At 46.8% G+C, this 21475-nt stretch overlaps 2 protein-coding genes across 12 annotated transcripts in view; one reads left to right on the top strand and one right to left on the bottom strand.

Annotated features, from left to right (window-relative positions):
- LOC310768641 (zinc finger protein 574-like) overlaps positions 1 to 21475 on the top strand; it is a 290700-nt gene that overhangs the window by 163527 nt on the left and 105698 nt on the right. The window lies entirely within an intron of this gene.
- Positions 1 to 21475, bottom strand: part of POU2F2 (POU class 2 homeobox 2) — a 106651-nt gene that overhangs the window by 24792 nt on the left and 60384 nt on the right. For 9 of the 11 annotated variants that reach the window (XM_083627211.1, XM_083627214.1, XM_083627209.1 and 6 more), the window contains 3 exons: positions 1913 to 1978; positions 532 to 566; positions 352 to 408 (listed from right to left, as the gene is read on the bottom strand). In XM_083627211.1, the coding sequence (XP_083483337.1) occupies positions 352 to 408; positions 532 to 566; positions 1913 to 1978 (158 nt within the window). Of the gene's footprint in view, positions 1 to 351; positions 409 to 531; positions 567 to 1912; positions 1979 to 6085; positions 6213 to 13950; positions 14048 to 21475 lie in introns of those variants that run through there. The other 2 variants (XM_083627216.1, XM_083627207.1) reach the window with 2 other exon arrangements.

The raw sequence follows: 21475 nt of genomic DNA, 5'->3' as shown, positions 1-21475 counted from the left end.
GATTCCTATTTCCTCATTAATATTATAACCTGCAACCTGATTTCTTCCCTCTCTGACCTCCATTCTCTTAGACTTGGCTATAGTGGTTGCAGATGAGAGGTGACATTTTTATTCCCCATAGATGGTATCTAGAGGACACTTAACCTTGTTCCCCATGCACAAAGAAGCATAAAAAAGCAGCCCTGCAAACTGTTGGAAGATGGTCCCTACTGGTAGAGACCACTGTTATTACAAGCATGTATGGGAAACTGTCTTCCCTTTTGAGTATGGTGAGAACTGGCAGAGAAACATTGTCCCCTGCCGTGGTGCTAGTGGAAGCTGCAAGTGGGTTGGCTAGAGGATGCCACTTACCTTGGTGCCGGTGCTGGTTGGGGATGGGGAGAACGGGGAAGGTTTGCTCTGCTGGGTCTGCAAGGGACAAAGAGAGAAAAAGGAAGTCAGCATGGACAGACTAAGAGCATGCCCCTTGTCTGCCACAACAACATTTGTGCCACTACTTTAAACCTCCAGCTTCTGGCCACCTTTTCTCACCTGGTGGTTTGTGTCAGGTCCATTTCTTTCTGTATCTGAAAGCAAAGGAGATAATTGTCATAAAGCTTCCATACAAAGCCATCGCTTCAATAATCCCCATTCCTTGAGCCCTCCTCCCAAGGCCTACATTCCCAAATAGGAGTCCCATAGGCCTCATCAAGCCTGCCATGCCTGTTTCTTCTTCTCCTCTCCCCGCAGGCCCTGTGCCTTTCTCTGTCGCTTGCAGGATTTCAGTCATGGCTATGATGTTTCTTATGGTACTGTACATGCATGAACACACATGCCCAAGTGTAGAATCACTCTAAAATCAAGATATATATGCAACCCATACTATAATTCTGGCGTTTTGGACAATGCTGGTATGGTTTTAAAGAAAGGGACTTAATTACATTTTTGAAATGAGTTGTTATAATATAAAGGCTAGGTGGTTTTGTATGCAATATTTGCATTCATTTCTACATTACAGTAAATTCTAAAGACACAAGCTTTTTTTCCTGAATGTTTTATGGATTGTACATGTAGCATGTTTATAGAGGTAGGCAAACCTCTGAGGTCTCCCCGCTTTTTGTCTGATATTTGGTGCTTTCCCTTCTTTCTACCAAGGGGTAATCTGGCCCACTAAATAGTTAAGTGGCATGGCCATGTACCAAACATTGGCTGCTTCTTTCCACCCAGCCTGCCTTCTACCATTTATTCTCTGCTTCATTCCTTCTGCTCCCCTAAAACAATCGCTTTCAGGACTTCTCACTGCTTCTCTTCTCAGTCCCCAGACACCCGACATGACCATTTTTCTTTATGCCCAGCTTTACCCCTCTCCCCCAAATTTGCTTCACTAAGATTCATTCAAAAACTTGCTAGTGCAAATCATATGTTACCTTAGTTGCATATTTATTGCTTAGTCTAATTTATTGGGTCCAAAAAACTTTTTAAAATGCAGAACATTGGGAGGATTTATTTTACAATAATAGTAAGGAGAAGGAGGAGGAGTTTACAAAAGAAACAAGAAGTGTACATATCACAAAACATGTGTTTCATATATTATATGAAGGCTAGTTCCTAAGCTTGTCAGTTTGTCACATTCCATTAGGACCAAAGAATGGAACTCAGGACAGAGCAAAGCAAATGAAAGCTGAGGCATGGTCTCCCTGCAACTGTGGGGTTATGGGACAAAGGAAAATGGCTTTTGGGCACCGTTGTTGGGTGATGGAGGAGCACAGAAGTCTGTACTGAGGTGAGATTACTCTAGTGATCACTGTGCACATCACAGCAGTCTCCCATCCCTCACCCACTTTTCAAAGCTCATAATGACAGATATTTTGCTAGTTCATAAAAATTATAATGGACAAATAAATTCCCATCCCGTCCCTCCAGGCACTGCTACCTGTGTGCTCCTCTTGCAGCTCCAGCCGCGCCTTCTCCAGCTCCAGGGGCTTAGACATTCTTACTTCTATGAGAGAAAGAAAAGAGGGTGGAAAGAAAATGGGGGTGAGCGCTAAATCAGATTGTGACGGTACACCAAGCGGCAGTGGGGGGAATCAGAGCAGAACACCCAGAACTTAAATACTAATCTAAAGTATTTAAATATCAATACAGTAACATTTACAGTACATAGAATTTGAAAATATATGCCTAGTTGGATCAGGGATGGGCAATCTGTGGCTCTCCTGCATTATTGGACTCCATCTCCCATCATCCCTGACCATTAAGGCCAGCCCAGGTCATTCTGCTGCTTGAGGCAAAAGCCCTGGAGCTATTCCCCCTCCTCTGTCCCCTCCTGATCTTCATCAGCGCTGGGCATCTACTACTGCTCGGCACCTGCTACTGCTCCTCCGCTGCTGTGACCAAGTCCCACCACCACAGTCCCTCATCTATCCCCACCTCTCCATAGCCTGCACAGCAGACCACCTGCCAGCCAAGCAAACCACAGCTTCCCCAGGCTGCCTCCAGGTGGTGTAAAGGAGACACAACAGTGGGGAGGACATAGTCACAGTGGCAGAGGAACAGGAGGAGGAAGAGGTCACCCAGCAGCAGTGTGTGCCCTGTGGGCAACTGGAGGTGGCATGCAGTGGGTGCACAGTGGCAGTGGTGCCACCCTCTGGAGCCTCCGGCCCTGCTGACCATTGGCCCTGCTGGCTAAGGCTGATGGAAAATGGAGTCTAATAACTTCTGGCAGATTCCCATCTCTCTCTTACTATATCTTGACCAATATAATGGAAAGACATTTCAGTGGCCAATACTGAAAAGCAGTTTACTTTTTGTTGAGCAAGAGGGCAGAACACTGCTTGCATGTTTTTCCTAGTTATCTCCTGCAAGTAAAAACAATAGTTTCTTTCTCTTTTTAATGGAAGCAGAAAATTCAGAGGAGGAACCTGGAATATCCATGAGAGGACCAGGCCCCTAAAGGCCACTTATCCTCCCTTCCAGTGCTCACCGCAGGAGGTGGTCCCCCCATCATTCTGCCCAGACACTGAGGTCCAGCTCCGAGGCTCTTCTGACAGTTCCCTCCCACAAGAAGTGAAGTTACAGGGAACCAGGCAGAGGGCTTTCTCGGCAGTGGCACCCGCCCTGTGGAACGCCCTCCCATCAGATGTCAAGGAGATAAGGAACTACGCAACTTCTAGAAGACATCTGAAGGCAGCCCTGTTTCGGGAAGTTTTTAATGCTTGACATTTTATTATGTTTTTATCCATTGCTGGAAGCTGCTCAGAGTGGTTGGGGAAACCCAGCCAGATGGGCAGGGTATTATTATTATTATTATTATTATTATTATTATTATTATTATCATCATCATCATCATTATTGTTATCTCATTTTGCAATATTACTGCCATCATGTTTTTCATTTAGTTCTGTTGAATTTTTTGATTCTCCTAAATAATTTGGCATCACCAACAAACTTGACTCCTTCCCCGCTTTCCCATACCCCTATTTATACATAACTGGGTCCAAATAGCATGGCATGGCAGAAGGTGCAAAGATGAGAGCTAAAAGTTGCTTTTTTTCTAACATGGATCATGTGCACAAAATAAATAAAAAGAGGCATACTTTTGCTTTCCAACATACGCTACATCCTCTCCTTCCCACCACCTCCCAAGCTACACTACAAAGGAATAAGATATTGCACTACAAATGCTAGACCCTAGTTTGTGTGACTTTAGCACTACAGAAATCTATTCTATAGAACACTCTTCGGAAAGGCCCAATATGTTTGGGGAGACCCCAGCAGCTCAGATCAGAAAGTGAAACCTTGCAAAAGGAGGGCCTAGGCAACCACTCGCCCAGCTTCACAGGGGATAGAAATAACAAAACAAAACAAAATTTCCACAGATTGTTAAAACCACAAAGTCATCCATTTCAATTCCTGGCCCCCAAGATCCCCACGAATCAAATTACCTAATCCTGCCCTTAGTGAACGTGCTGCCAGTAGAGGATGCAGCCAAACAAGGCACACACAACACTGCGAGGTACCTGGGAGGGGAAGGTGTGATTTGGATGCAACTGGGGAGAGTCAGAAAGTGGACTTCCCCGCTCTGGGCACTTTTGGTCCCGTGCTAGAACTGCACGTAGCTTAGCTTGAAGTGGGGAAAATCTCTTTCTTAATAACAAGCAGCCCCAGCTGAGGTACACAACTGTAACCATTTCGGGCACGGCTGGGCCTACATACTATGATAACTGAAAGTGATTGAAGTCAACTCTCCCTCCACCCCCACCATTCACAATGGAAAGCTTTAGTGAGCAGGTTTTACACTGCTTTTCTCGCTCCAGTCTGGCCTAAAAGCTGCCTCACCCAAAGCAGTTTTAAAAAAGGAAAGCCCTCCTTGCTTCCAGGGTCTCTTTTGCCCTCTCCTGGCCCTCCAGCTCCTACCTGGACCAGCCCTGCAGTGCAAGACAGGGATGGGGGCGTAGAGAGTTGCCTTCCTCTTAAGATGTCTTTTCCGTTTCCCACCCCCAAGACTGGAGCCTTATCACCGGCTGTTCCAGTCTGATTTGCATATGCTTAATGAGTCACACTCTAATAAGGAAGCCCTGTTGAGCTAGGCTACACCTCAGCATGCGATGTGGGGGGCAGTTGACGGGTGGAGAGTACAAAAAAGGGGGGCCGCCCCCTGAGTTGGGTCCTCTCATTAAATGAATAACATCCACCGAATTGTAGCCGAAGTGCATGTGTAACAGCGGTAGCTGTACATTAAGTCCATTACAGGCAACCATTTTGCTACCTTCCGTGTGGCAAAAATTCTCCTGACAAGACGATATACAAACGGTTATACGTTTCCCAGCGTGCAGTTTGGTCATCTGTATCGGTGCCCTGCACCATCCTGTCAAAGGCTGAGGAGAATTTTACCAAGCTTATTTATTTATTAGTTATATTAGTCACCTCATAAAACACATCCTTTAGGCAACGTGCAGCACCGTATTCTGCACCTGATCAGAAATCTGGGGGGAGCAGCTGTGGGGATGGTAGAGGAGGGCAAGGATTCCTCTTGCAGCCAGGCAGTGTAGCACAGAGAGTTCGTGCCAATGGGCAAACTACTCTGAGGCAAGATCTCTCTCACCTTGGTTAGTTTGATCGCCTAACTCCACCAGAAAGGAGAATTTTTGCCATGCATGCGTTGGAAAACATGAAATCTGAGGTCCGGCACCAAGGGCCTTCTGGCGGTTCCCTTGCTGCAAGAAGCCAAGTTACAGGGAACCAGGCAGAGGGCCTTCTTGGTAGTGGCACCCGTCCTGTGGAACGCCCTCCCACCAGATGTCAAAGAGAAAAATAACTACCAAACTTTTAGAAGACCTCTGAAGGCAGCCCTGTTTAGGGAAGCTTTTAATGTTTAATAGGTTATTGTATTTTAGTGTTTTGTTGGAAGACGCCCAGAGTGGCTGGGAAAACCCAGCCAGATGGACGGGGTATAAATAATAAACTACTATATAATCTCACCAGAAGCTGCCACTGCAGTTGCCATGCAACCTTGTGGGAGTGCCGTCCCGCAGTATTCTGCCACCTGAGGCGGTTGCTTCACTCTGCCTCCTGAGTGGGCTGGCCCTGCGCACTCATGTGTGTAGGGCTGGGGGCTCTGTAGCCCTCCAGATGTTGGCCACTGAGTGGAACCAGCTGCAGGCATCTGCCACATTCACACCATAAGGTTTAAGCACTTTAAGTGGTCACGGCTTCCCCCTAAGAATTCTGGCAAAAGTAGTTTGTTAAGGATACTGAGAGTTGTTAGGAAACCCCAATTTCCCTCATGGAATGACAGTTCCCAGAATTCCCTGTGAGGAGGAGTAGACTGTTAAACCACTCTGGAAATTGGAGCACTGTGAGGGGACTAACAAACAGACTCCTATTCTTCTCACAGAGATACCATTCCCAGAGTGGTTCAACAATCAATCCCTGTTCCCAGGGAAATCTGGAGACTGTAGCTCTGTGAGTACAATAGAGGTCTCCTAACAATTCTTAGCACCCTGAACAAACTATGCTTCCCAGGGTTCTTTGGGAGAAGCCATGATTGTTTAAAGTGGTATGATACCTCTTTAAATGTTCAGTGCGGATGGGGTCAAATACACACCAAGATTCCCCAAACTCTCCTTCCTGCTCTGCCTTCTAGCACCCTTCAATTAGCCCCATGCTGAGAGAAATAAGCAAAGCATTCTGGGTAATAAGTGGGACATGCAATAAAATGTTGCAGAGCTGAATGCTCTTGGTTCAGGGTTCCAGCCAGTCATGCCATTTTCCCAGATACTTGATTTCATCCCCACTCCAATGGACATTCAAAATTCTGTAGCTACCGAGCGTGCTGTTCTGAGGTCTCTACTACTTTTGCAAAGCACAAGATGCCTCCAAGCTGGCCAATAACTCCCTTATTGCTGTTTTGGCTTCCTAGGGAATGGCACTCTTGAGTTCACTATTAGTAGGTGACAATGTTATTGGTCGCTTCCAGACAACCTTTTTAATGCGCATCTAGGCTGCTTTGTTTCCAGAAAGATTAGACCATGTTGGCTATTTAATAAGTACTCATCATTATTTGGTTGTGGGGAGATCAGATGATGTTTCATCAAGTGAGCGTTATCCCACATATTGTGCACGTTCCTCAATTCTTCCATTTGGAGCAGGTCTGCTTGGGAGGGGTCAGTTTCCGAGAATCGTATGCGCACAGAACCAACTCTTTCTTCTTGGTTGGCCTACAACAACACTACCCCAATAGGCACATCAGAGGCATTATTTTCAACCATGAAAACCCTCTTGAGCCTTCTCGGTCCACTGAAAGGATTTCCCACCTTTGAGGCAGTTGGTCAATGGCACAGTAAGGGAAGGAGACAATGAACTTCCAGGAGTTATTTGTGAACCCCATGAGATGCTGAAAACCCTTCTTGGTTCAAGGTGGCTGCTGGGTCAAACCACACTATGCCTTTCCTGGATCCATCTCGGTGGCGATAGGGATGCTGCGGTACCACAGACACAGTGTAGGGACAGTGTGGTGGTAGCTTGCCAGCCTCTTTCTTGCAGGACACATCCTGAAAGATGGCATACTTGGCTGGGAGTTTGTCCTTGTTTGCTGTGAAAGGGGGCAAGGTGTTTTCAGGGGAAGAAAGCGCAGTGGCTGCAGCCAACACATCCTGTTTTCTTGTAGTACTGCTGATAGAAGTGAAAATGCCAGGGACTGCTGCCCCCACGAGATGCACAAGTTGTGCTGAGCGCACCAGGGCAGCCCCCAGCATAATGGGAAAGCATGGTGGGGTTGCCAGGTAAAATGTCAGCTCTTCTTGGGGGTCCAGCAACTTCAGGAGTAGCAGGTGCAGTCGCCCGCATGATTGTGCCAGGCACCATTGCTCTACTGTCAATGGCATCCATGAAGAGTGACTCACTGAGCTCCCATGAACCAATGCCCTGCTGATTGGCAATGTCCCAATCCAGGAAATTGCTAGAGGGTCCTGAGTCTATCATGACTCAAGTAGGCACCCCTTTCCCCAAAGGGGTGTGCAAGACAGTAGGCAGGGTGATGGCTGATTTGAGTGGTGGTGGAGCTTCAGGGGCCTTCTGGGGAGGTCCACATTCCTTCTTTGGTCCCAGCTCCCAGACCTCTATAAGAGTTAGGATTTTGAGTTTTCTAGTACCAGAGTCTTGACAACCGGCTTGGCCGAACACAACATGGCACAGTGCCTCACCTTCCCACAACAGAGGCACACACACTTCTTTCACCTTCCTGTCTTCTCATCCTTCATCAACCGGGAACATGCTAATCCAATCTGCATAGGTTCCTCCCCTGAAACCAATCATGTTCACACACTACAATGGGAAATGTGTGCCAGAGCATGGTACTGGAACTCCAGGCAACCTTCAGGTCTACCACACAGCTGAATGAGGGCTGATCAGATGCCAGGCAGAGCTGTTTGCCCCAATTCATCAAGGATCTCGTCATTTAGCCTCAACTGGTACTGCAGCATATACACCTTGTTATTTCAATTCCAGTCCTGGGCCTACAGTCTAAACACACTGGTGTAATCACCCACTGATTCTCCCCCATGCCTCTGATTTTGAAGCCAACGTGTGGGTGTCTCCTTCTTCTAAGGCTGCTGGAAGGACTTGACCATGGTTGCAATGAAGTTGTCCTAGTTGTTGCCGTGCAATTATTGGTCACCAGTCTTGATGTGAGGTCTGGGCTTGTAGGGGTTGGATCAAACTGTCCTGGTCCTCACTGCAAGCAAATGGGCTGGTTCACACTGGCTTGATCTGACTAGGAGTGTCTGATGTCATGGGGTGAAACAGTCCTCTGCCAACCCTGCCCTGGATCCAGCTCTCCACTCCCTAGACTTCTGGCCTACTCCTCAGGCTCAGGCACATCTCAGGGTCCCAATGTCACATTCCCCATTGCACTAGCACGCTCCCCAGGGTCATCCATTTCCAACTCCCCGAGCTCCACCCATTCGTCCTCAGAATCCAACCATTCCCCTCCATGATATCTCCATGGGATTCATGACAATCAAGATCTAGAAGGAGGTGGTGTAGATGTGAAGCAACATCAGAAGTTAAAGAAGGTTCAAAACGATACTGAGGAATATTCACAATTAGCTTGCCTCCTTTTAAAATGACAATGACAAGCAGAAATAAAACGGCTGAAGCTTTTTTCCCTGCTGTGTTGATGAAATGATGGGCAAAAGTTCACCTACTCCATTTCTGAGTGTCAAACTGCTGTTAGAGGCAGGGGAGGAACTGCAGGAGGAACAGGTGGCAGCACTGTACACAGAATGATCAGTATAAGTGGAACTCATTGCTGCAAGCAACCTACAGTAAGGCGACCGATAGTGAGAATGATAAAAATCAGCAGTTTCTATAACCTCTGATCAAAGATAATGGGGAGGCAGTAGGTATGTATGAGTAAGAGGCAAGCAAGTTGGTTTTGAGAAAGAATAATAAGCTAAAGGGTTACGTCCCCCCCGCCGCCCACAAGATACACAAACATGACATCCAAACTCACCTTCTTTGAATGTTGTTAATTCGGTACCAAAAATGGAAGAGCCATATTTTCAGATTAAATGCACCTTCCCATCAATGGGCTCGTTCATTCAATTTACAAATGCAAGGAATTAAAGTACCATTCTTAAACCCAAATGAATTAGATTTTGTTGATCAAACCCTATCAGGAATTGGTATGTGCACACAAACACCCCAAACTCCTAGCACGACTTCGGTGACAAACAGAAAATTTAAATGGCAACACGTTTTCTGATGTGAGTAGGAAAACCCTTCTTTATTGAATTTCTGCCTGTCAGGGAGTTCCGGGATCAAATATTACAAAGGACTAACAAATGCTAAAGACGCAGGAGCCCAGTAAGATGAAAATGTGGCAGCCCTAAAATATTTTGACAGTGGGTAAGAATTATGTCAGTTTCTCTGTTATTTATTTACAATTACTTATTCAGCTTATGAATTACTTCCCTTGAAAACATTTCAAAATAATTAACAATAAAAAACATAAACAATTAATAGAAATTCAAATCAGGTATATCTACCATCTGAAAATCTTTGCTTAAAAGGCTTATGAAAAAAGGAAGGCGCTGAAAAATCAGGTGCCGAAAAGACAAGAGAAATGACACTTGTCTGGCATGTACAAGGAGGTAGTTCTGCAGAGGTCTTTCTCACTGGGGAAGTACAGTCCGAGCACATAACACCAATCCTGGCCCAACTGCACTGGCTGCCAATTAGTTTCCAGGCCCAATTCAAAGTGCTTGTTTGACCTATAGTCTTATACGGCTGAGGACCCCAGTACCTCAAGGACTGCCTCTTCCCCATATGAACCCAGACCCTGAAATTGTCCTCTGAGGCCTTTCATGGGAGGACCAGAGGGCAGCAACAGGAGAACAGGCCCTGTCAGTGGTAGCTCCGTTTGTGGAATGCTCTCCCTGGTGTGGCTCGCCAGGCACCATCATTACATCACATTACATTACATTTTCCCCCAGGCCTTTGGCTTTTAATTTTCTGTAGCTTTGAGTGGGTGGCATAGGACCCAAGTCCTGGGGGTTGTGGGGGCATTGGCCCCCACAATAAAATATTTTAGAGGGGCAGGCCCCCACAAAGTTGATGGGCATTCCCATTCAAATTGTGTGTGCACACTGCATCATGCTATCAATTTTGCGGGGCGGGGCTTACCTGGGCCCCCACAATATTTTATTTAAGTTGGCACCCCTGGTGGGTGGGATGTTTTAATCTAGCTTTTTTAAAAAAATAGATCTGCCTTTTAGATTTTTCTTTGTATTTTTATGCCAGTTTTCATGGATGTGTTTGTTTATATACTGTAGGTTGCTTTGGCTTGCCTTGGTTAAAAAGCGACCAATATATTCAATAAACAAGAAATACAAAAATAATATACGGATCGCAGGAAAAATGTGTTGTGATCTGCAAACAACAACAACTAAAACTCTGTCCTATTGCAAAGGCTTCTCTTACTGAATTTTCACTTTTCTTGCAAATTCTGTCCACCGCTGACACTCAAACTGAAATAGCAGCACTAACAGTGGTAATGTGTGCACGTGCGAGATGCTTGGGGTGTTATGCATGGCTGTGTGCATCTATGTGCATGAAGTGAGTAACAGGTGTGTGTGAAAACATATTGTTTGTATCTAAGATATATTTTTACACTACGGCTATCAGGTTACAACCCAGAGATTCTACATTTTACTTTTTAACCACACTAAAGCAGTGAAAGCGTGTCCAGCTGCATCTCCTGTCCCAGTCAGTCCTCTGTTTGCCCTCCATCCTCCTTTCTCATTCTTTCAGCAGCAAGATGTGGGAAGGGTTAGGGTAGGAGGCCCAGAAGCAGCAACTTCTTCTGCTACGTGTGTATGGTTTAAAGCAGAAGTAAATTCTTTGGCAATTCTGTTCTTTATAGTCATCTCAGACTTGTCTGAAGGCAGCTAGTGCCTCCAATACCTGTAGCATTCATAGAATCCTAGAACTGTAACGTTGGAAGGGGCCACAAGGGTCATGTAATCCAATCCCCTGCAATGCAGGAATCCTTTTGCCCAATGTGGGGGCTCCAGCCTGTGACCCTGAAATTAAGAGTCTCATGCTCTACCAACTGAGCCATCCCACATTCAAAGATGCTTCAGCGCTAGTCGTCAACCGGTGATGTTGGTACCCACAAGTCCGCTTCTCTTTCCAGAGAAGTGGACACGGAGCAATGGATCCAAACTACAAGAAAGAAGATTCCACCTAAACATTAGGAAGAACTTCCTGACAGTAAGAGCTGTTCGACAGTGGAATTTGCTGCCAAGGAGTGTGGTGGAGTCTCCTTCTTTGGAGGTCTTTAAGCAGAGGCTTGACAACCATATGTCAGGAGTGCTCTGATGGTGTTTCCTGCTTGGCAGGGGGTTGGACTCGATGGCCCTTGTGGTCTCTTCCAACTCTATGATTCTAAGTGAGTTACTGCACCCTCACCTAAAGTTGGTCAGACCACAGGCACCAAAACTCTTTTGCTTACTGTCTTTTTTAAAAAGGAAGAGAAACACACAGAGAAACAGACAATTGGAGAAGAAGATAAGGGGAGAGAGGCAGAGAGATGTTGCTTCCAAACAATCTATTTCTTGAGCAATCATCTTGATCTATTTGCAAGGAGGTTAGACTATGCTGGCTTTTTATTGAGAATTCATTCTGATTTGTTTGCAGGAGACACTGATTCAAAGACGGATTGGGCGAGGGGGTGGGATCCTATTCAGTTCTTATTTAAAGTTGAATTTACATACTTTATGTACTTTCCAAAACAATACACAAACCAAAACACAGCCATTCTTCAAAATTCAGTTGAGTTAGGCAAAATTGCATACAAACAGACATGTGTGTGTATATATTAGGCAAAATTCACACTAAAATGCTGGTGAGTTTTTGTGAGAACTTTTTTCTTCTTCTTTAAGTTGCAAGCTCATGTGGAAATGTGGAGAATTGCATTTAAGACTGGAAAAATGAGAAACTCAGAGAAACCCAAATGGGCAGATTTTGTCATCCTTATTGTCAAGAGGATGTCATCACACGGTTTCCACTTTGCTTACCACAGAAAGTCTGCTTCTTTGGGGAAGCAGGTTTGCTGAGCAAGAACTCCAAATTGTGCAGCCTGAATGTGTCGCTATGCAATGGAATCCCATCTGAAGATGTTGACACTATGGAAGAGCCAAGAAATGGCGAAAAACAGAGGGAAGAAGAAAAACGTACAAATGGCAGAAAATTGAAGAGTGGGTCTGAAGTTGCACAGCAGTGTGAAAAAGCGCGTCCTGATTCTGAAATGGCCCAAGACTGCTGCTTTAGGGAAGTAAGATGTTTTCAGGGGTCCTGCCCCTGTGCCTTTAACAGCAGCCAGACATACAAGAATTTCTTCAGAAATCTGTTGGGGAAAGTTTTATCTCCACATCCGGAAAAGCCTCACCAGCTGAATGTCTGAATCTCGAATTACTGCCATAGAGATACAGGAGCAGGGCCTATTTTTTTTAAGTGGCAATTTTACCAATTGTCACGTCACTCATGAAATAATTTCAGGAGTTTCCTCCTCACTGTGGCTCTTAAATTTGCACAAGTTCTCTCTCAAGGGAACCCGGCAGCTACAGCTGGACCTGAGAGATGATGCTTCTCCAGCCTCTCCCCTCCTCCACCGCAGTCCTCCAAACTGCCGGCCACCCTTTGCTGGCTTTCACTTCTGCTTCCCTTTCACATTTTTAGATGTTTTAAAAACAGACTCCAATTTACTGAAACCCCAGCTAAAAACAGAAGCCCAGAAACCAGCCTCCGGGCAGCGCTCCTCCTACCCCTAGCAGCCGGTCCTCATTCTCCTGCCTTGGCTCTCTACAGCACCCTCTGCAGGAAAACACTGGGATGGAAACAGCTAGGGTAGCCAGATACAATGGAAGGCAGAGCTCTGAGCCATTTTAGTCATTTTGCAGGAAAGGGAATCTGTTTTCGTTCCTGCAAAAATAGTACTGTGCAAGCAGCTATGACAGATACAGGGACAGTGTCTTCTTTTGCATGGGACAGCCTGCTGTCTCCTTGGATTTCAGGAAGCCTTGCAGGAATTTGGAAGCCTGAGGGGAACAGGGAGAGTAAACTGGTTTGTTTGCTTCAATCTAAAGTTATGCAGCAATGATGGGGAAGCAGTAACTCTAGAGATGTCGTTGGACTCAAGCTCTTGCCAGCCCCAGCCAGCTCGTTCAATGGCCAGGGTTAAAGGGAACTGTGGCCCAGCAACGGCCACAGGTTCTTCATCAGTACGCTGGAGGATAGAAATAAGTTTGGGACTACCCTCGCAGCCAGCTCGGTTTGCATAGTGACCAGAGCCTGTGCTTTTAACAGTACCTCGCTCTGCAGAAATCAGCAAGTGAAACTTTTCACAGCAAGGAGATAAGCATCACTTGCTAATGGCTGTACATAGAGTTGTTGCTGAAGGCACAGCTACTGTGGTTGCTTACAAAGTTGGAAATCTTGGCCTGTGCTCTTAGTCAGGTTGCCACCTTTTTCCCAGCAGGGCTCCTGTGACTTTAACAGCAGAAATTAGGTGTGGCGCTTCCCCCCATCCCACCCCCAAGCCCACATCTCTATGCAGGGACAAAAACATTCCAGCTGGCTTTCTGCCTGGCAGGGAGCTCTTGGGCACAGGAGCCCCACTAGAGAAAAGCTAGAATGCTCCCCTCTGTTTCAAATACCTTTCATCCGTAAGTCCCAGTGTGCTTTTGCTGCTTATCCCCAACTCCATGCTCCAGCCCTGACCTCAGGCCTACTGGAGTCTCTTTCCCCAAACCCTATCCTCTCCCTTCACCTTTGCACTGAGCTGCAGAGAAGACAGGACTGGCGATAGACAATAGTTTTCAAAAAGTGCTGAAAGTGGGGTGTGACAGGGGCAGCATTGTTTGTGGCCCATGCACTCAGTTTGGCACCAGTATATCCTCTGGCACTTACCTGCCGCCCACAGCCCTGAGTTCACCATGGCAACGATGCTTCTGGTGCAGGAGAGAGAGCATTGGAGAGCCCTGCCTGCCGCTGACAGCCGGTACCTCTTCCAGAGAGGGGAAGAGCGGATGGCGGGACAAGGAAGGGCCTCTGAGCTTGGGGCAGAGCCGGGGGAGTCCCCTGGTGCTTCAGAAGCAAGAACAGTGAATGCGGCAGGAAGCAGCTGGGAGGAAGAAGCCATAGCGGTATGTTGGGGGGTGGGAGCCAAGAACACTGCAAGGACTGGCACACAACAAACACATGTGCGTGGGCATGTGTGTTACCTGCCAATTACCCTTGTCGCCCACAGGTGCTGCCCTCCCCTTTGTGCTTGCCATACTCAGGGCTCCTGGACACCCAACAGAGATGTGGTGTGAAGGGTTCGTGCAAAATGCACACACCACGGCACCACATTCTCTCACACATGCTGTACTACATACCTGGGCATGAGCACAGATAAATTTTCTCTTGAATCTGGAATAATGCCCAGCCCCAACCCCCAATGTGAGTGGGACCATTTATAATCTTTCTGGCATGCTAGCTGAAAGATTAAAACAGCAACACAGTCCCTCTCCCCAAAACACACACACAAACTAGATCCTGCAACTCCAGTCCTACATCCCACCTCAAATACTGCATATAGCCAATAGCTTGTCAAGAGCCTTAGGGCCTCCCTTGGATATACAATACATTTCCCATCAACCTCCAGCTTGCCACTGCCCCCAATACCTCTCAGTGGACTTTAGTCTTCTTGGGTCAAGGACTTGTTCATCCAGACAATCCTTAAAACCTGGGTCCCAGGCCTAGTAGGTACTCCTTCTGCAGCTGCTGTCACAATCCCTATCTGTTGGTTGGCATGTCCTTAGCAGCAGAAGCATGTGTGCTAATGTGGGACTGGGGGAAAAGGAAACTGAAGCCCTTTGGTGGTGGCTGGAGAAATGCTGTCCAGGGCTGTGTACGCACAATCCTGTTTGCACTGCATCCTGTGTGCCCTCACCACTGCTTTGGGAAGCAGCGTTCGCACCAGGTTGGTCACAATCCATAGATATTCTTTATCTGCCTTGTCATTTCCTAGGAAAAACTACATTCTTATGCATTCCCAAAACCCCCAACCAGAACCAGCTTCGATCTGATTGGGGGGGGGGGAAGCAGCCTAACTGTGTTTTAAGCCAGTAATGTGTACACAGCCCTAGGCAAGTGCCTCGGGTCCCCAGGTGGTACAGCAGGACTCAGACTGTCTGGATGATAAGACAGAGAAACAGCCCTGAAATGGTAAATGTGATCTCTGAGGGTCTGGACCTAGCAATCCTAATCCCATCCTACGTCTTACAGGAAATCTCATAATGATGGTCTTCTTAACTGAATATCCTCACAGCTCATTGTGGAAGACTCAATGTGGAGCTTATTATGTTAAGATGGTGAGGCATCTACTCAACCAGGTTTAGCTATCCCTGAAGAGACAAAAACCACCTTTCTGTCTTCACAGTTGGGGTGACTCCAGACTGATGAACCCTGGAAACCCTCCCCAAACACCAGAAATGTGGGGGCTGGCTGTGGTTAACTGGTGGTGAGAGAAAACCACTCTATTTATACTCAGAGGCAGTTTTCTTATTGCATCATATGCTCTAGGGCTGACCTCTGGCATTAGAAACAGATTCTGGGGCTCAGGGTTTATCCACACTTACCTTTCCTCTGCTCTTTCCAGACACGGTCCACACTTTAAAGCTCTGAGTCCGAGCACCCCTTTTTTTGTCCCAGAGCTTTCCCTGCAAAAGCCCGCTCTTTAGCACTCAATCAGACACAACGCTTGAAAGCATGGACCTATGCCTGGAATAAGTGGGGCAAAAGGTAAATGTGGATAAGCTCTAAGCCCCATAAAACCTAAGTAAGTAAGACAACACATAGCTGCTGCTGGATGCTAGCAGTTGGTTCTGCATTTTTGCCAACTCACCACTGGGGGGAAGCAGCATGCCACCAGTTCTCACACTCACCTGTGGCGATGTGGCCTGTTCCAGTCTGAGAGACAGCACGGTCCCACCCAACAGCTCTCCCTTGCACATGATGACCATCACATTCGCTCTCAGCAATGTGACACATGCACAAACACACACACACACACACACACACACAAGCATCAGTGCATCCACCAAACACTACTACTCACAGTCTCACACATTTGGACAGCCAGGAGTACACTGAGTTTTGCTTTTTTCAGAGGGGTAGCTGTGCGAGTCTCTTGCAGCAAAAACAATGAAGAGTCTTGTGGCTCCTTAAAGACTAGTACATTTATTATGACCGAACCTACACTTCATCAAATGTATCAAAGTATTATCTGGAGCTGCAGGTAAAGCTATACATGGCTTGGGATGGGGTGAGGGGGGGAGTTGTTAAAAGTGAGAAGGAAGGAAAGAAAAAACAGAGAAATACAGACAGTGATAATTATGGATTTATCATTGGTTAGAGGTTTTCGTAATGCAAGTAGTCTGACCTGAGATCATTTATTTACTATATGCAAGATAATAACGTAAAAAGAGCCTGCTGGATCAGGCCAATGACCCATCTAGTCCAGGATCCTGTTCTCACAGTGGTCAACCAGATGCTTCTGGGACGATTGCAAGCAGGACCTGAGCACAAGAGAGCACTCTTGCTTCCAGCAACTGGTATTCAGAAGCATCACTGCCACTGTCAATGGAGAAAGAGCACAGCCATCATGGCTAGTAGCCATTGAGAGTTTTATTCTCCATGAACCCCTTATATGCAATGTCTACGTGAGAGCAAGCCATTTGTATTCACAGCTCAGATCAGCAGCTAGTTCTGCCAGAGAGCCACTCTGGAGTGAGGGTTGAAGCGCAAAGGCCCCAATTCATGCTCACCAGCTGCCAAGTCTCATTGCCACATGTTCTGCTTATCCACATCCCACTTTTGCCTTCAGGATTGGCAGCTAAGAGGCCAGACTTTGCCCAGGGGCAAAGCCCCTAAAATACACAAGAAAGCAATTGTGCCCACCCACATCCAGGAACACTGTGACACATGGCCACCCAGACACACCTACAATCTATGCCCCTAACAAGCCCATGAATAACAATTTTCCAAGACAGAAAATTGCTTACATCCCATCTTGTATACCTTTGCTCTAACCCATTTCAAGTCAAACTTGCGCCGTCCAGAAAATCACACACACCCCTCTACTAATTTAGGCTTAGACTAATTGGGTGTATGGGAGTTAAAAGCACATATCCACAGCTGCTTATGTAAGTTTAGAGAGCCCAGGGGCTGGAATAAGAGGGTTATGAGTCCCAGAGTAAGAGAGACTTCACACACACACACACACACACACAGAGAGAGAGAGAGAGAGAGAGAGAGAGAGAGAGAGAGAGAGAGAGTGTACCAGAACTAATAGAGCAGCCTTCTCCGACCTGGTGCCCTCCAAATGTTTTAGACTCCAGCCCAGTGTCTTCACTTTAAAAGTCTCAACATTGCCAAGAAGTGAAAGAACTCTGTTTGAGTCCTTGGAGAGACACCATCAGTCAAAGTAGGCAATACTGGACTAGAAGAACTCTTTATATAAAGACAGCTCTATATACATGTTCACTTAAAAGGGCCCAGCAGCTTGTGAACAGAAGCAGGAAAGCATGGATCAAAACAAGTTATTCGTTGAGAGGCCTTAAGCCAGTGATCCAATGTCAGTCCCTGATATGTAAAATGGGAACAGTGCCCTGCCTCACAGGGTCATTGCAAACAACAACGAAAAACTGTGAAAACAGTTTTGCAACTTTGAAAGTACTGTACAGCTCTTGCCCTGCAAAACAGGAACACTGCAGTTGTGATTTTGAGAGAGGGGATCTATCACTAAAACGAAACGAAACTTCAGCAGCCCAGTCCTAAACATGCTTACTTGGAATTATGTCCAACTGAATTTAATGGGAGTTATTGCTTGGTTAGGAGGCTTGGGACTTGCAATCTAAGCAGCCAAGGCTGTTTGACTCTACTGTGACAAAAGAACAATGGACCGGTGTTTAATTCTTGGAGTAGGAGTTCCTGAATTAGACTGGCAGCAAAAAGTCCTCATGATCCATTCTCACTGCATCCTTCACTGTGAGTTAGGTCAGCAGCAGTTGCTAGACAGTGGGATGCCAATGCATTGATGCAGGATATAAGACGAAGGCTGAAGTTTGCCCTCAAACTAGGGTATCAAAGTTGTGAGATGTGCACCAGTTTGGGAATGTGATTGCAGGCAGGCTTTCCTTTGACCTAAGGTTTAGCTCAGAGGGCCTCTGAACATGTACAGAGCAATCTCACCACATCTCTGGGATAAGATCCTCAGACTTTCAGGTCAGAAGAGATGCCTGCTCCCAGGCCACCTGGAGTATTAGGACCTCTTTCTGCTGGAGTGGAGAGCTACAGGTTGCAACTGCGACACACCAGCCAAGCTGTTCAGGGGGGCAAAGAGATTCATTAAGGAGCCAGCCATGCTCCCTACCCCCCCACACAGCTCACAACCCATGCCGTCTATGAGGAACCTGCGGCTGGAATAGCAATAGGCCTGCGGGTCAGCATTGAGGGGCAAGAGCAGAGTCGCCCTGCCCGGTCCCTGTCTCCCTGTCCCCGCGGCTGGCTGAGGCGGGCGGTAATGAGAGGAGACGGCCGGTGTCGCGGGCGCTCCCCCGGGGCTGTGGTTATTGTATGTGACGCGCCGGCTCCATCGCGCTGCTCATATTTCTCCCCCGATCAATACTTTTGACTCCCTACAAGACAATAATCGCTTGTCCGCGGCCGCCAGTCGATCAAATACATTATTAGAGTGTGCTCCCGGGGGAGCAGGGCGGGGGAGGGGAGCAGCAGGCGGGGGGAAAGTACAGGGAATGGGGCAGGTTTTTGGGGGGTGAGGTGGCAGAAGGCACAACAAGTTATGGGGTGGAGTGCAGGGAGAGAAGGAGGGGGTCTGTGGCTCACTACTATCTCTCCCCTTGCCTATACAGGCGGCTGGCATTTTCCACACCAATGTTTGCAGGTGCACTCCTCTAACGAAGCCTGTCTCCGTGGCACGGGGGTATTCAAACCTCTGCTGTAGATTGTTATCTATATTATTTTGCTGGTTGTGTCGAAACTTCTAGCTTTCCTGAGATTTCCCCCCAGGCGTTTCGCCTGAGGAGAAACCCCAGAATTTCCAAGCTCCAAATTTCACTTTGAATGAAATGTGGTGGCAAAAGATCACCGTGAAACGTTGTTCGTCTCATCGATGCCCTTCTGAGTTCCCTTGGGTGTTTCGCCTCTGGAGGAACACAACGCATGTTTGCCTCGAATTTTGCTTCAGGTGAAATTTCAGTGGCAACCCTAGCCCTAGGTCTAGGCCTGAGGCCTTCTTGGCTGCTCTGTCCTACAGAGAGGTCTTTCCCCTCCTTAAGCGCCTTCTCTTGGGACACAGCTTCATGTTTCTTAGACCAGAGGGTGTTGACAAGAGGACATTAACGCAAGCGAGCGGCCCTGCTTGTCCCCAGCCTGTTCACAGTATCCACATTAATATCTTTGTTCAATTGGCAGGTTTGTTTTTTGACAGACCACAAGGCAGGGGCAAGAAATTGCCTGTGAGCATGTGCAGAGTGTGTGTCTTATAAGGCCAAGTACACACAAACCATGGCTTCACGTTGGAGATAAAGGCAAAGAAGGGGAAAACGATATTGTTGGACTCCGACTCCAATCAGCCCCAGCCAACATGGCCCAGGCAGGGATGATGGAAGTTGCTGGAATACAACAACATCAAGAGTGCCACAGAATCTGCATTCTTGGATTAAGGCTAAGGTAACCAGATGTGAAGTAGGAAAGAGAACTCATGTACCTTTGAGACAGGGCTAGGGAACCACTTCTGGGTCAAATTGTGCCTGAAACCATTAGCCACGTTTGACAAATGGGTGGGGCTGATCCATGGTGCATGGGCAAATCACTCAACACCAACTGAAGTAGTGTGGCTTGCATCAGGCACCAAATTTAACTCTGGCACACACTGGCAAAGGAATAATCAGGAGCCTTGCTGCATCCTCCCAATTATCCCTTTGTGAGTGTGGCTCACATCTGGCACTCTTTGAAAAGGGGAGCTGGTGGGACTTCTGCACCTTTAAAGAGTTGATCAGAAGGGAGGGAAAATATTTAGAACTTACCCCTAGAGAGCTTCAGCACTAAAACATTCTATGGACAAATTTGAAGAGTCATTGTCACAAGCGCTGTACACAACATTTAGGCGCATTGCTTGCTATAGGCCAAAATCTGCAATCTGGGGGTGTCCGGGTGAAGGAGGCAGTGGATTTCTACACAAAAAGTGGTGGAAATGGCAAGCTCAAAGTTACTGTAAAAGCACCACGAAAACTGGAAGAACACGTCGTGCAGAAGGACCAGGGTGATGGGGAATGTGACTTGAGTCCTGCCCCACTGTGCCACACAGGTACATGGTCTCCATCCCTTTGGAAAGGCAGTGCGTCCACCCCAGCCCATTTAAGGTAAAACTGAAACAGAATTCACAAGGGCAGGTAATGCTCTACTATGGCCCCTTTGCAGAGGCTGCTGGAACAACTCTGAGAGGATTTACTGGCTTTTTGGGCTGAGGTATAAAAAGGGGTGTTGGCATTGCAAAGTGTGTCAATGTTACATTTGGATGTGAAGTCACCGGTATTTTTTCCTTGAGCTGTATGCTCCCTTAAATGTTGATGTACAAATCACTGGGTGGTGGTTGTTTTTAGCATTGTAGCTATATTATACTTTTCATTATGTTATTGTATTACTTATTTAGACTTTGCTTTTATGTTAACTGTTTCTGAATGTTTTTACACGATTGTGTAAATTGTGTAAAAATTTCAGCATTGATGTAGTTGTGGAAAATGTGGCATGTAAATAACCTGACATCTTTGGGCAAATGAACTTTCCCCCACCCCCTGCATGACAACCTGCTCCTTGGTTAAAGATAGAGAAGTCCAATCCTTCAATGCATTCAGGCCCCTTAGTACTTGAAAGGCAATAGAAAAGGCAAAGGAAGCCAATGTGTACTTTAATATTTGTGCAGAACAGGGACTTTTCACAGGTCATGCAAGGAGTCACCCTAGTTCAAAAATGAGAGGCTTGAGTTCTGGCATTCCCTGATGGATCTTCCCAGTCTTGGAGGAAACAGTTTGGCCTCTGGGCTTGAGAAGGAGCCATTTAGGGCAAGGGTGCAGATGTTGCTGAACTAAAACTCCCATCAGCCCCCATCAGCATGGCCAATGGACAGGGTTGATGATGAGAGTTGCTAGGGATTCATTCTAGGACCCTTTGAGTCACAGCCCCTCCCTCAATGCATTCATACAACCACTTGATATAAGGCAGGTACCACTTTTAATCCTGAGGTAACCTTTATTTCTTCACCAATTTCTTCAGACCTTTTCACATGACGCCTTCACAAACTAGGTGGTTGTCATTCATCACACACCTGCATGACCGTGTGAATGCATTGGCAGATACAAAAAACGGA

The sequence above is a fragment of the Podarcis filfolensis genome, assembly GCF_964270895.1.
Source record: "Podarcis filfolensis genome assembly, chromosome: 8".
Lineage (NCBI taxonomy): Eukaryota > Metazoa > Chordata > Lepidosauria > Squamata > Lacertidae > Podarcis > Podarcis filfolensis.
Note: the sequence above shows the minus strand (reverse complement) of the source record. Positions and strands in the feature narration are given on the sequence as shown.